At 31.1% G+C, this 15,904-nt stretch overlaps 2 protein-coding genes across 2 annotated transcripts; both read left to right on the forward strand.

The window, feature by feature from the left end:
• The first annotated feature begins 6,027 nt into the window (after positions 1-6,027).
• On the forward strand, positions 6,028-12,207 carry LOC130644617 (uncharacterized). The gene is made up of 3 exons (XM_057450291.1): positions 6,028-7,001; positions 9,595-9,654; positions 10,184-12,207. Exons 1-3 carry the CDS (start codon positions 6,737-6,739, stop codon positions 11,764-11,766), a joined length of 1,908 nt encoding a protein of 635 aa, XP_057306274.1. The 5' UTR covers positions 6,028-6,736; the 3' UTR covers positions 11,767-12,207.
• Positions 12,208-12,723: 516 nt separating this feature from the next.
• On the forward strand, positions 12,724-15,389 carry LOC130644614 (uncharacterized). Its single transcript, XM_057450289.1, has 2 exons — positions 12,724-12,909; positions 13,010-15,389. The coding sequence occupies exons 1-2, from the start codon at positions 12,759-12,761 to the stop codon at positions 15,208-15,210; spliced, it is 2,352 nt and encodes a 783-aa protein (XP_057306272.1). The 5' UTR covers positions 12,724-12,758; the 3' UTR covers positions 15,211-15,389.
• Positions 15,390-15,904: the final 515 nt, after the last annotated feature.

Consider the following 15,904-nt stretch of genomic DNA (forward strand, 5'->3'; position numbering starts at 1 on the left):
TAAATTGACTGTACGTAAGTAATAATAACCGGTAATATTTCTTATTAATGGTCAATTTATAACTTGCAAATCTTCCACGAAAATATTAACCGTTAACAAATGAAATTAACAGAGTGTAAACATTATTGATGGTTAATAAATCTTGTTAACTGCTAATATCAATACTGTCTCAAAATTTTCAATGTTGTTTTCGTAATATTATACGAACGCTATACAAAATACTTCGTTATACGAATGTCATACAAAGTGCTTTAAAATAAAAAATATAAAGTTTTTTAAAATATAATAAAAAGTTTTTTTCATTATAAGAAGAAAATTATACAAACTTTAAACAAAGTAAATTGCTATACGATCTTAAAACGAACTTCAGAAGTACCAGCTTAATTGCACAGAACTAAACAAAACTTACAAAAGTTTAAATTTTTATGTCATTTTAACAAAAAATAGCTACTTTCGGAGATTTTGGGATGGCGATTTCATCGCTTGTGTGATTTTCATTTAGTTCAAATGTCAATTTGTTTTTAAATGCTGCAAGCGGTGTAAAGGTTAATGCAATCATTTTATGTTCAATTGATCTGAATGGCTATCGCTCGAAAGCTCCCCTACAAAGTTAAATTCATTCAACTTTGCAAGGGAACTTTATTCTATCGCCGGATCCAAATTTCTCTGAATCATCGCGTTTCTATATTTGAATGTAAATAAAATAAATAAATTTCGTATAAGGAAACGAACTAGTTAAAAAATATAAAGGCTTTAGATAATAATCCAATTATAATAAACAAACTTTGTACGTACTTCTGATACGAACTTCTTTGAAACGATACGAGCTACATACGAACTTCTTTGAAATGATACAAACTTTATAATTTTGATAATTCGAAAAAGATGTATCAAAAATAAAATGATATAAAAGAATTAATCGATACGAAGTTTCAGTGCATTAGACTTAATTAATTGACTGGCAACGTTTAAAATTGGCAGACAACATATTTATTAGTCGTTAATTTTTCTGATTGACCGTCAATAATTTTTACTACAGTTAATTTGTCTTTGATATTTATAAAATATCTGTAATGACCGACAATCAAAATTATTAACCGTGAACTAATTTTATTAACGGTCAATCTTTTAAACTGACTGTCAATTAAATTTGTTATCAGTTAACAAGAAAAGTAAAGAGGCAACAAAAAACATTGACCGTTAATAAAATTGAATAAAGGTTAACGTGAGAACGTTGACGGTGGCGCTATTTAATAAAAGTGGGTTTAGTAGTGAGAATTATATAGTTAGCAGAAAAGAATTGTGGCTTAAAGAATAGCACAGTGAAGTTGATGAGCAGAAAAAATGGAATTAAAATAGAATTACACAAATTTTCTGTAACAATAAAGTACGGAAGATTGTTTGAATGGAGAAGAATGTTTAAATAATTTTGTCATCCATTTACATCTCATCAATGTGTGTATGATAAAATATATTGCATCAATGGGGAGGAGATCAGTTGCATGTTTCTTATTAGTTGCTAAGGTAGTGACGATAAAAAAAAGACATCTATACATTTGATTTAACCATTTTCAGCAGGAATTACTAATTAAGTCCTTGGCACTAGGTTGTGAAACACATGTCAATAACATCTAGAAATGATACCTGCCATACTGCTCTATTACCAGAAGCAAATCATTTCAATGTGATCAAAGATATCAATAGATTACGGTAAATAACATTTAACACACAAAAAATGATCTCCAGAATTGTGTTTTAGAGAGAGTATGGAAATCATAATAGGAGCACTGCTAAGCAATAGAAATATAAAAGCATTTTTACTGTGTGAAAAAATTAAATCATGCAGGTGAAGTTAGGTTACATACGTACATGATTGAAGATGCAGTTATATTAACATGTAACTATTTTCTTTGTTGAGAGGCCTGGTGCCGGTAAAAATAGGAGTAATTATTTACCAAATTTATTTGGCTAATTTTGGTGTCAATGGGAAACTTACAAAAAAAGGTTTAGCTTGTAGAACCTCAATATAATAGCTAATTGAAATGCAAAAATCTGTTTCAAAATAAATGTTTTATTTTTAAACTTTACAGTGAAACTATAGGTTCCTAGGTTGGATTGATGGGTTAAAAATAACAATGTTAATTAAATGTTTTCTATGGCATGATGAGAATCTAGTTAGCTACGTTACCACCAAAATAATGCGAAACACAAATAGCGTAGGCCTCAAAGCTACAAAAATAGGAGTTTTTTTATGGAAAAGTTAGTCCTAATTTTCTAGCTAGCCCAAAGACAAAACAGAGAAAAGAAAGTAAACAAACACTGCAGCCCTCGAAATTAGCGTTGGCAATCGGCAATTGCTGGCGCAGTTTCATTTTGCGATGACAAAAAACTGCAGAGGCTAATCTTTGCTGTGCACTAATTTTGCGGTAGAAAAGTTGGGGACGTTTTGATTCGTGAACCCCAAACACGATGATCGAGTGTCAACATATAGCGACTCTCTCAATCTTAACTTCCTTTTCTATATACATGTCCGAAATAGCATGACTATACTGTCATTTTTATAAATTTATTGTTTATTTTTCAGGTCATCACAAGCAAATAGGCAAAATTATGCTTCGTTTTCAAATTACAAAAACTCTTTATCCATCAGCTACATTTTAACAAAATTTATGCAAACAAATGTTTTTTACCGCACGTGGGTTTCGTTTTTAAAATTGTTTAAATAACACTTGCAGCATAAAGAAAATCCATTAAATTCGGACCTGCTGTGGTTTCCAATTGCTTTGTCAAATGAAGAAATTATATACAATTAAATCCACGATAAAATGTCTGTTCTGCCTGTAAGTGCAGTTTTGCAGACTTAATTCATCCGTGCTCCGTTGGCGTTCACCTCAACATTAGTTAAGGAACGCATGGCTGGATTTCTTGTGTAAGACCTGGTTACAACAACGAAGGTGCTAGGCCAAAGAGATTTAGGTAACTTAATCAGGAGTCCGTGAATTAGCTAGGATGGTCAGGTTGGCTATGAATAGGCTTGCTTGTGGATTAAAAGGACCAGGACTATTCAATAGTTCTAAGACAAAACGTTTTCGACCAAGACGAAAATCTATCGGATGTTTTGTCCACAGAAATGTGGCGGAAATTTTGTTTCACAAGTCTCCAAAAATTATTTCGAGGGCTGATATCGCACACTACAAAATGGATTTTATAGGTTGATTTTAAAAACTCTATTTTTCAGGTGTGCGATCACACGCTGCAAACGACTATAAATTGCTGACGGGTTTTTGGACTAATTTCAAGGGCTGCACTGACTGTAAAATATAAAAAAGATGTAACAAAAAAGTCCTTACAAGGCCACATGGATACAACATGTGATTGGAGATTAAAATGGGTAGTGAGGAATCACAAGAGGGTGATCTAAAACTAACTTTAAGTTAGGGCAGTGTCGATACAAGAAATCTCAGTTTAATTGTGGGTGGGTTTTTAAGTTGATTGTTTTTTATGAGGTAATTTGACTTTTATTAAATGTTTAAGAAAATATGAAATTTAAAATTAAAGTAAAAGTATGTTTTTATGCTTCTTATTTTTGGTATTGTATATCATCTCTATTTCAAATTTTTATTGCTGTTTGAGGACCACTAGCAGCAGTGTACCTGCAAAGAGAGCCATGAATAACTTTATAAGTACTGCTTCATTTTAGTAAAAAAAATTACGATTAATCTATTTTTATTATTCATTTATTATACATTCAGTTTTGTAATGTCGGGGAGCTACTGGACACACAGGAAAGCAAAAATGCAAATAATTGACCAAAGAAACGAATGTAAAAGCTCTCCACACGTTTGAGATTGCTGAAGAAGACAGGTCAAACTGACGTTTCTCGTGGAAACTTGAGTATAAGGTTAATGGGTTAGGTTTTGTGTCATGAATATGACTTCTAGTTTTCAGGCTGGCCTCCTCTCCCTGCTTTGCACTTGCTTGCTCTTGTTTTGTTGTTTACTTTTCCCACATGGATTCCTAGTGTAGCTCACGCAACTTTCCCGCGCTTGCGAAGAAACTTTTATTAGCAAAGTAGAAGTTATTATTGTTTGAATTAAGTTTTATACCTTTTTGAAAAGAAGAAAAACACAAATAACATTTTTTTCGGTTTTACTGCTAATCAAATGAATATTCTGCGTAAAGATAATCTTTTTAGGTTAAAAAAGTTTAAGCACATTTGGGTTAGTTGTGTGTCTTGCATGGTTGGTCAAACTTGAATCCAGTGGTTAGTTTTACCATAAACAACATTCTGCCATAATGCGAAAAATGTGCTGGAAGTGGGTAAAACCTTTCATCATGCCATAAATATTTGAATGGTTTGGTTGGTTAGCTGTTAGATATTCATAAAATTGAGGAAGGTGTTTGTATGTGGTAGTTAACATGCTCGATATTTCTGTTTGTTCTGTTTACTTCCTTTTTTTACTATAAAATTCTTTCGTGTTTTGATGTGTTTTTTATTATCGGATCCGGGTTAGCTAACACATCACATTTTGAAAAACAAAACAAAAAAATTCTGAGGAAGACTTTACTGTAATATTCAACTGCAGTTAACATTTTCACTGCAGTTGATTTGCATGGTCATTTCTTCATAGAACTTAAAAGATTGGCTACTAAATAGAGGCATTTGTAGTCTTTTTCAGTCATACTGTATTAGTAAATTCAAATATGTTGGTCATTTTTGTTGTTAGAAATGATTAAAAAAATCAAGCATGTTAACTCGGATCTGAAAATATCTACCTGCTAGCTAGAGCTATAGATATCTTTTATAGCTAGAATATGTTTTATGGTTTTGAATTTTGGTTTTATCTGAACTAACCTGTATAGCTAGCTAAGTTGATGTAAAGGGGATTGCTTTTGGCATACTTACACGACAGTGCGACCTGTCAAATCTGATAATTCTTGAACTTGCTTAACTATTCTTGAAATAAGAGGGTGCTGATAAGCCGCAAACGCCCGCATATATACAGGCGAGTTCGGGCGACTTTTCAAATAAAACCGCCCGCAATTTCTCGAACTCACCCGGAACATTCCCGAAATGCAATTCCTTGTAACAAACCATGCGGAAGTTATTTGTAAAGTAAACTTTTTCAAAAACTATTAAAAAACAGTTCTTCTAAGAACTTCGCTACAACATAGTTAGTTTATTTTGATTTTTATAGTTTTTTTGGAATCATATGTTAGTGTCTGTTTTTTTTGGGGGGGCATTTTTCGGGCCTATGCGGGTTTTTTCGGGCGAATTCTTGAATTTTTTTTAAAACTCCGAACTCGCTCGGAAACGCCCGCACTTTTTACGGCGTATGCGGCTTATTGGCACCCTCGTCTTGAAATCCAAAAAAGCGCTATCAATTTCATTTGACTTAATCTTGAAAAAGATAACCTTTGAAGTAAACAGAAATGCACACTTGTATCAAATGAAGCCTTTTTGAGGACTCGACACCAACACACTTTAATTTCAACAAAGTCTACAGTACCGCTTGAATGTAACTTTTACATACAAACTTAATTGCTTTCTATTGTTATCGTTGTGCGCGAGTCAGAACAATAAGATTTGATGAATCCTTTTGTTGTCACATGTAACATGTATGTTATTGTTTAAAAGTGATTAAGATCACGATGGCTATTGAAATATATTATGTTAGAAAAATGAACGAACATAACACGTTAAAAGTATTTCTATCGCCTTTTTATGTTCCTAAACTTTTAAAATGCGATTTAGTAAAGCTTTCCTATCGCCTTTTTCGTTCTTAAACTTTTAAAACACGATCTAACGAAGCTTTTCTATTGCCGTTTTTCGTTCTTAAATTTTTAAAACACGATTTAAGAAACTTTTATATTGCCGTTTTTTGTTTTTTTTAAAATGCGATCTAAAAAAGCTTTTCTATCACTGTTTTCTGTTCTTAAACTTTTAAAATGCGATCTAATAAGGCTTTTCTTTCGCCGTTTTTCTTTGTTAAAGTTTTAAAACACGATCTAAAAAATCTTTTCTATCACTGTTTTTCGTTCTTAATTTTTAAGTAAAGTTAGTAAAAACAATAGATACTTAAATCTTCATTAAATTTTATTTTCTTTTGTTAATCTTTTGACGTCTGTAGTAATTAAATACAACAATGGGACACAGGAAGTTCACATGAGTTTATTAAATTTCGCAAACAAGACATGAACTCTTTTGTTTTCAACATGCAAAAATAGCTCATGTATTTAACAATAGGTTAGCAAAACAACGAAAGTTCTGATGCTACCGAAACCCTGTGCAAAGGTGATAACTATCGTGTACATGTAAAGTTACATTCGAGCGGTAATGTATTGGTGTTATCATTACAGTATACTTGCCATTATGTTTTTAGTCAAAGTTATGTGGAGAACTTTTGGGATAGAAGCCTCGATGCATTGTTGTAATAAACTGTTAATAAACTCTCTTGATCCCTTGTTAGTGGTTATTTTCAGCCAATATAGAAATAGTCCATATAACTGATTGCAAAGGGAAAGGCAAGTAAGGCAAAGATCAAGTGGTTATTATCATTTGGCACATCTACTCATCACTATAATTAACTTCTGGCTGAAATTAACTGATAGGCTATGATGTAACTTATTCAATCAAAAAGGAAAATAGAAAAAAAGAAGTTCTTTTCCAGAAAGCAAATGTACACATAACAAAATAGATCCACCCCTAACCTTGTTGGTTTTTGTTTGTTATTACATGACCCCTCCTCCCCAGTATTTTATAAATCCCCCAAATTTAATCCCCCAAATTTATGCTTTGTATGTTAAAAAAAATTATACTTATTATATTCAGAGTATAATTTACAAATTAAAATGTTTCAGAGTAAATAATGAAATGATAACTGATTTGGCAGACGACTTAAAAAAGTTTTTCAAGGAAGAAAAGCTGAGTGATAGAATTTTGAGAATTGTGGAAATAGATGAGAATTTTTGTCATAGTCAGAAACGAAAGCATGCTACAGGTATACCTTTTGTAAACTTTCTATTTGTATACAGTTGAACTCCTGTCCATTTAAATTAAGCAAGTTCCTCAGTCCCTTCAGAGTATACTATAGTAAACTTTGTAAATAAAACTCTATGCATTATTCTGATTCTCATATGTATGGGAATGTTCACAATATTGTTAGGGATCGTCTCAAAATGTTCGTATGTTTTTTCGTATAATTATACGAACGCTACGAAGTACTTCGTTTCGTGAAACGAATGTCATACGAAGTGCTTCGTTTAAAATAAAAAATGTAAACGAAGTTTATACGAACTTTTTTAATACATAATGCGAAATTAAACGAAGTTTTTTTATCGTACAAAATGAAATGATACAAACGTTGAACAAAGTAAATTGCTATACGATCTTGAAACGAACTTCAAAAGTATCGGCGTAATCGCGCATAATTATTTCAATACGAAACCAGAAACAAAAGAATTAAACGATTTTTTTTAAAAGACGAAAAGAAATGATACGAATTTTAAACAAAACCAGAAATAAAAAAAGTAAAATATACGAGGTTGACTTCTTTGAAAAGATTAGTAAAATTGCATACTCATAGGTTCAATCTACACAATCTACGGCGATCTTTTCGCTTTATACGATCCCGTTTTCATGATTTTTAAATGATCTACAGCGATCTTTTCGTTTTCTACTATCCCGTTTTCATGATTTTTAAACGATCTACGATGATCTTTCCGTTTTCTACGATCCTGTTTTCATGAATTTTAAACGATCTACCCCGATCTCTTAGCTTTTATGATCCCGTTTTTATGATTTTTAAATGATCTACTGTGATCGTTTCGCTTTCTAAGATCCCGTTTTCATGATTTTTAAACAATCTACTGCGATCTTTTCACTTTCTACGATCTTGTTTTCATGATTTTTAAACAATCTATGGTGATCTTTTGGTTTTATAAGATCCCGTTTTCATGATTTTTAAACGATCTACTGCGATCTTTTGGTTTTATAAGATCCTGTTTTCATGATTTTTAAATGATCTACGGCGATCTTTTCCCTTTCTACGATCCTGTTTTCATAATTTTTAAATGATCCACGGAGATGTTTTTGCTTTCTACGATGCCGTGGAGACGATCCTTAAGGACCTTAGATAATAAATCCAATTAAAATAAACGAAGTTCTTATAACGAAACGAACTTTATAATTGTTGAAAAAAATTCAATATAAAACTATAGATAATAGTCCAGTTATAATAAACGAACTTCGTATAAGCAAATTTTTATACTACATACAAACTTTATTTTAAATGATACGAACTTTATACGAACTTGTAATTTTGATGATACGAAAAGTTCGTATTAAAAATAAAATGATGCGAGAGATTTAATAAATCCATACGAAGTTTTTTATACGAATTATACTAACTACGTACGAACATTTTGAGACGTTCCTTTAATAAAAAGATATAAACATTTATGATAAAAAGAATTTGTATATATATATACATTGCTTTTTCTTAGCCTACACAATACAATGAAATAAATCTGAACTCTTATATGTAATTTTTCACAAGGCAATAGATGAGCCATATTGCAAAAAGCAATAAAGAATCACATATATTATTAAAGCAAAAAACATTGCCAGAAGCTGCTGCAAAAATGTTAAATTTTGTATAATTTTTTTTTCTACTGCCTAACTTTCAATTTCGTGATTTCGAATTTTTTTCACTGATCTTTTCATCTTAAGGTGGCAGTAACCCTTTTTTAGCTGTCCAAATAGCTAAATTTTTTACTCAGTGTTTTATTTATACCAGTTTTTTACTATTTTCTAAAAATATTATACATAATAATATGATTTTACCTTAACACCACCATTGCTCAGTCAGCAGAAATTTCTATTTAAAAATGTATCATAAACAAGAAAAAAACGGCTTCTATGAGCTCCAACGTTTCACAATCTTGTTATTTTTTATCAGCTTCTGTTTTTAAATGAACCTTGGGTTACCCTGTTAAAACGGTGTGCAGAGTTTTTTTGTTCATTTATATTTTTTAACAATAGCCTTTTGTTTTTTTCAAAAGATTCTTTGTTAGCATCCCCTGCTGCATCGAACACTGTTAAAAGAAAAATATTCCGAAAAAAAAGATTTATGCACACCGTATCATGGCTGCATGGTTCCCAAGCATGTCTGAAAATTTTAAAGTAAAACGAAAATGCTATTGAAAGTTAAAGCTTGTGCAGCGTAGCATAATGAAGATTGTCTTAAATTTCAACATAATGCGCAATCTTTGTTGTTATTAATGTTCCTCTTTAATAATTACATCATTTCTTTCTGTACAATTTTGCAAGCACATAGACTTAAACTATATTCGGCAAAACTAATTAATTATTTATGAATTTTATTTTAAAGAGGAATTGTTGACACTGAATATTCTTGGTGAAAAATAATAGTATTTTAGCTATAAAATCGTGACAAGTGTGTTATAACAGAAAAAATATAGATATTTAGTCTGAAAATAACCTTTTGTAACTAATTATGTAAAAAAAAAAATTCCGATTTTTAAAAGGTTACTGCCTCCTTAATTGCACCTATTTGTATTGTATACTTTTAGGATCTGTTGATCAACAATGTTGCAAAAGGCTCAAACGAAGCTTTGAAAGTATTCTAAAAGGTAATTTTTATTTCTACAGAAAAGCTGATAATAAAGCATAAACACAGAAAGGAACTATTAACACAAAATCTCAGGTCTAAGAAAGTAGATAATAGCTACACCAATCTCTCTCCCAGTTTTATTAAATGGTTTTCTGTGTGATCAAAATATTTCATAAAAAGGGATGCCATAATTTACTTTTTCAATTTTCTTAATATTTCACGACTTAGAAGTTAATAGTACCCATAATCTTAGTTTCTGTTTTTTAAAATAAATTCTTATGAAAAAAAGTTTGGGGGGACGTATAAAAATTATATACTGGACGTATATAATTTTTATTAATAGATAGCTAGCAAAAAGATGGGAGAAATTAAATGTTTGTCTCATTAAATTATTATACATATTTTGCTCAGGTATAAAGTTTTTAAAAATTTCTTTTTTCCAGTTGAAATCCTCCGTATTTAATGGACTTTTGTCAATATTCCATGTTCTTAAGCCTGCAAAGTCTTTTCGAAGTTATAATTACACAAACTATCTCTGCACTTTTTAGAAACTGATGCAGCAGAAACCGAAGCTTCATTATCATTAATTCAGAGAGTTGTAAAAGAAAATCAGTCCACTGTGTGTGTTTCATCTTGCAATAGGAAAAACGAGGAACTCTGTGACAATGATAAAAACTTATGTCATCAAGAATCTGCTGTTGGGGTAACAAATCAGTCTATTGCTAAACAAAATGTTAGTAATACTAACCTGACGGAATCAAATGAACTGAATAATGTTGCATGTTCGGAAAATGCAATTGTAAATGAAGATGAAGTTTGTCATGCTGAATTTCCTATTCATTCTATTGTGCTTTGCATCAATAGTCAGTATTTCAAAACGCTTCTTGTTGATTCTGGAATGAAGGAAAACACTATGCCAACTGTCAGCGTAAAAGTATCACAAGGAAAAGGGAGATATCTTGAGATGTTAATTGAGGCTTTTTACAATAAGGAAGTTTTAAAAAATGCTTCACTGGCAGATCTATTGAACATATTAGACATTGCTGCAAGATTTTCCTGTCTTAGTTTTATTAAATATGGCTTGGAAACTTTAAATGAAAAAAGTATTAGTACAGTTGATGAATGTGATGCCATCCTGCAACATATCTCAAAAATATTTGAAGTTTTTAATGATGAGTGCAAATACCAATGTATAAAGGAAACCTGTGTAAAGTTTCTGACGAAAACGTTTTTTCCATTGGAATTTAAACTTGCTGAACAGGACCTTTTCAAGAGGTTAAACTATGCTACTGTGGTCTATTTATTGACTTCAAGCCATGCCTTTACGTTATCAGAAAACAATACTTTTGTTTTTATTTACCTTTGGTTATTGCATAATAAGAATTACCAAACTTCAGATATTATTGAAGTACTTATCACCAGTATTCATTATGAAAGCCTCAGCAGTTTATTTCTTTGTGATCAGCTGTCTAATTCAGATCAAATCCTATCGAAATGGACAGGATATTCTACATGGTTAATAAATGTATTGAAGTATCATTCGTTAACACCTGCTGCTAGGAGTTTAAGGGGAATTAAAGGTAGCCCAACTCTAATAAGATTGGTAAAGTCTATGAACAATGCTCTTTCGATACAAAAGCATTTTGTGTACGATCAAGAGAACTTTGGATTTTGTGACAGGTCAAATAATTTCCTGGTTTGGAATGGTCTTCAACTAAGCCCTGTACTTTCGCTAAAATGCTTTGAAAACAATAACTTTATTCGATTAAAGTTTTTTTCTGTAAATGTATTTTCACCAACTGAACAAGAATTAAACTTTTACCACAAATTTGATATATATTACTCTCTACTACCCGGAAACATCAATTTTAAAAACTCAATGTTAGATGACAAAAGATTTGTGCAACGCTTTGTCAGGAAAGGAGAGGTACAATTTAAGTCCAAGTGTACACATAGTTTTCATGCCATCGCAAGAATTGAAGAAGATTTTATGGCATCTATAGAACATTATGGACTAAACTTGGTTTTATTTTTCAAAACATCAACATTTTCGTGGAATAAGCTGGAAATCTGCCACGTGAAGCCATCGAAAAAACTAATTTATTTAAAGGAACTCAGCGAGAGTTCATAGATTTATTTGCCAAAAATTTACGATGTGGTAAATTATTTATTTATTTTTTTAGTTGAGAATTTATTTTTTTGTATCGCTTGTAATACAAGTTTTAAATTTGTTATTATTTTGAGTTATTTCATATCTGTAAATCAGTTATTTTGTGTTAGACTTTTTATCTAAATTCGCCATTAAAATGCTATTGAATTGGTACACCATGGTATAATTTGTTAATTTTGTAAAAAGCATCAGAAAAAACTAAAACCTTAAGGAACTAATATTTATTTTTAGATATATATTTTATTTAATATTTTTCAGAAATTTAGTTTAAGTTTCAGATATTTAGTTTAAGTTTGAAATAAGAAGTATTTGTTTTGAAAATAATTTATAAAAAATATTTGGTTAACATGTATTTAAATATATAAAAAATAAAAAAATATTAATAGTTTATACCAGAAACAATGTCAGTTTTGTTTGTTTTGTCATGTATTTAGGACTGGTAAAGGCTGCTTCATATAGTAGCAGCTTCTGTTTTATTATGATATATTTAATGCAGGTGTAATACACCTCTGCTTGTTAAGAAACAAATAAATACCTTAAATGCAATAATATACTTTTTTGAAAACACAAGTCTAGTTAACATAAGGACCAGTAGTGTTTAGTTAATCTTAAAGATTGTCTGCATGATTTTTTGTGCTCATACTAGCTGACAAAATAGAATCTTTTGTAAGAAGTGTATACTGTGAATTTATATTTTTACTTCTGTAGGCATAATTATTATTTGTTATTGTGATTAATAAGTTTTCCTAAATTTTTTTGTGTGTTGGCAGTAATAAGTTAAAGCACTACCTTTTTGATTATGTGATATTTTTGTTTGCAATGTTAATTCAGTTCACATACTTTATAAAGTTTACACGATTCTTACTGTTTTCAGTATAACTATGCAGTATTTTCTTTAAGTTTGCTAAAAATTTAACTTGATAATTCTGTTTTATTATTAGATCAAAATAATCATGTCAGATGTAATGACGACTCAGCTTGTGCAAAGCCTTAAAGGCTACTTTAAGAAAGAAGAATTTAGTGACAAAATTTTGCATATCATTGAAATCGAAGATGTTATGAAATCAGAAGGAACGAATAAAAAGCGCAAGATTGATTCTTCAGGTAGATTCTTCATTTTTACCATTTAAAAGTGCTATGTGATAAAACAGATGCCATAAATTTAATTTTGTTTTAATGTTTATTTAATATTTCAAATTCTTAGGGAAAAATACTCCTGGAGTATCTCCAAAAAAATCGAAAGTAAGCTTGTCACAAGATTCTGGTGTATCTTCAGATGAAAGTCCCACTATACCACCTACACCTTTTTTATCTTCAACTCCGATAAGTCCTAAAAGATTGAAGATCAATTGTATCAATTCTGAATCACCTAGTGGAAGCAGAATGGTGCCAGTGACTGAAAGAGGTAACCAAACACCAAATGATGATCCTGGAATAGATGATTTGCGCAAAGTTTTTGATGGCCTAGCATTTTCAGTATTGCGGCATGTTAGCACTTCTGTTTGTGAAGAAATTCGGAACAATGGTGGAACTATCTTTTCTACTACAAAGAACTGTGATTATATTATCACTGCTTATGCTAACAATAACAAAAAGAAAAGTGACACACGAGAACGGACTGTTAAGTGGATCCATGATTGTATCAGAGACAAGGAGGTTAAAGCTTCCTTTTTAGATGTGATGTACCGACCTGTTCAGCTTAAATCAAAACCCTTGTCTGGTTGTGTCATTTCTTTTGATCAGTTTGATAAAGAAGAAAAGGAGAGTTTAATTAAGCTGGTAGATTGCCTCGGTGCTTCTTGGCAGGAGATGGTTTTTGCAAAGCATAAGAATAATTCATTGACTGCCAGTACTCATTTGATTATGCAGAAAAATGAAGGCTTACAATACAATACTGCCAAGACATGGGGCATAACATGTGTTTCAAAGGAATGGATTTTAAAGTGCATCGAAACACAAAGTAAATATCCCGAGGAAAGATTTCTGATTAATGATGGCGGCATTGATGTCAATTCTAATTTGATATCTTTTAATGAAAGTGGTGCAATGACAACATATTCCACATTTCCTGTGCATTCTTTAATTTTGTGTATCAATAGTCCATACTTTAAAACACTGATTTCAGATTCAGGCATGAAAGAAACAAAACAAAGAGATATAATTGTGAAGGTGAACGCTGGTGAGGGAAAATATCTGGAGCTTCTGATTAATTCATTTTATGATCAAGACATTTTGAAAGACATGGATCCATTGGATTTGTTGAAAGTTCTCGAAATTGCAGATCGTTATCTTTGTGATGTTTTCATTAAACGTGGGTTGGTTTTGTTGAAAAAACTAAATATTAAATCTGTTAGTCAGTGTAACCTCATTTTGGAGCATATCCTGATGTTTGAGTCACTTGGATCTCTCTCCACAAGTGAAACCTACACCTCTATGAAACAATTTTGCTCCAGATTTTTAGCAGACCTTTTTTTGCCACTTGAATCAAAAATCGAAAAGCATGAGTTATTCGAAACAATGACCTTTGACACTCTAATGTTATTGCTCAAATCTGGAAGGCAGTTCTTGTGGAGTGAAAATAGTGTCATATATTTTGTTGTGAATTGGTTGGCTTACGACAGTGAGCGCCAAACTGAAGAAAATATTCAATCAATTTTGTCAGAATGTCGATATGAGCAAATGACACCAGAATTTTTAAGGGATGTTTTGTCACCAAACCATACAATTCTCTCAAAGTGGAAGGACTATATTAAATGGTATATCGATGCTCTGTCCTTTCATGCCCTGTCACCTAAGTGTCGTAAGCTTAGAGATTTTCCTCCTGCCAGAAAAAATCGTTCCCTGAATTGCACGAAAACAGATATTCAACATTGTATGATTAAACTTTCATATGTTGACAGTGGGATGTTTAAGCAGTCTTGGGTTAATTACAGAAATATTGTCTTTCATGGTCATGTTTTAACACCAGCAATCATTGTCACACAGACCGATGAGAATGATTCATATGGTGTCAAGCTACATTTGTATTTAGGATCTTCATGTCATGAAAAAGTTATGGAGAAGTTTTATCTGGCATTTGATATTGCATTTGCAATATTGCCTGGCGATAATAAATATGAAACTGACTCTTTGTTTTGCCATAGCTCATCTTCGTTTATTGCTCAACATTACCGACCTTTAAAAATTAAATTTGACACAAAAAATCTTGCTAAGAAATCTGTAGGAACTATAGATTCAAAACTGTATTCAAAGTTCAGGGAACACGGCATGTGTGTTAGTGTAGGATTCAAAGCTGCTGATGTAAGTGCTTGGCCTCAGTTTATGAAGTCCTTTCACAGTCTGATGCATGCTGGTGCAATGCACCGAAAATCAACTGATCAATTTGGACAATATGATTTGTATTGAATCAATATTTATTTGTGAGTATTTATGTGTATCTGTTCTCCTTTTCACATGCTTCAGAAAATGGATACACATTTTCCTAGTGGGTTTGTTGTATATATTATATATATCGTATATATTATTTTATGAGTTATTTAATTCCGAAACAAAGTCAGAAAACTTCCGGAAAAGTACTAAAATTTACTTCCTGAGTGGCCACTCTGTGTTTTAATCTATAAGAGTTTTGCCCCCAAAAAACAACTCTGAAATGCAATTAAACTTTATTGTGATGCATTAGTTAAGTTTCTTTTCTTATTTTATCTTCATTATTTTTATTATGTGTATAAAATTTATGTATGAAGTCTTCCATTTGTTCAACTTTTAATTTCTATTGTACAGCGTTTTGAGCAAAACAATGCTCATCTATAAGTAAACATAATGTCAAATGTTTCACTATATATACATCTTTATTACCTGAGTAAATGGTGGCATCGATATTTTCAAAAATTGCGCAGACTGATTGGTTAGAACTTACTACCATAGCAACCATGTTTAAAGTTTAAATATGGTAGCATTAAATGTAAATAAACTTTGAAAAAAGTCAACAAAACGCGAAACAGAATTGAAACTTACTTTTATTTTTTAAAGAATTATATGTTGTAGCCACAATAAATGTTATGTTTACACAATATTCGATTTTAAAAAAGTATATTTTTTG

This window comes from Hydractinia symbiolongicarpus, chromosome 5 (genome assembly GCF_029227915.1).
Source record: "Hydractinia symbiolongicarpus strain clone_291-10 chromosome 5, HSymV2.1, whole genome shotgun sequence".
Classification (NCBI taxonomy): domain Eukaryota; kingdom Metazoa; phylum Cnidaria; class Hydrozoa; order Anthoathecata; family Hydractiniidae; genus Hydractinia; species Hydractinia symbiolongicarpus.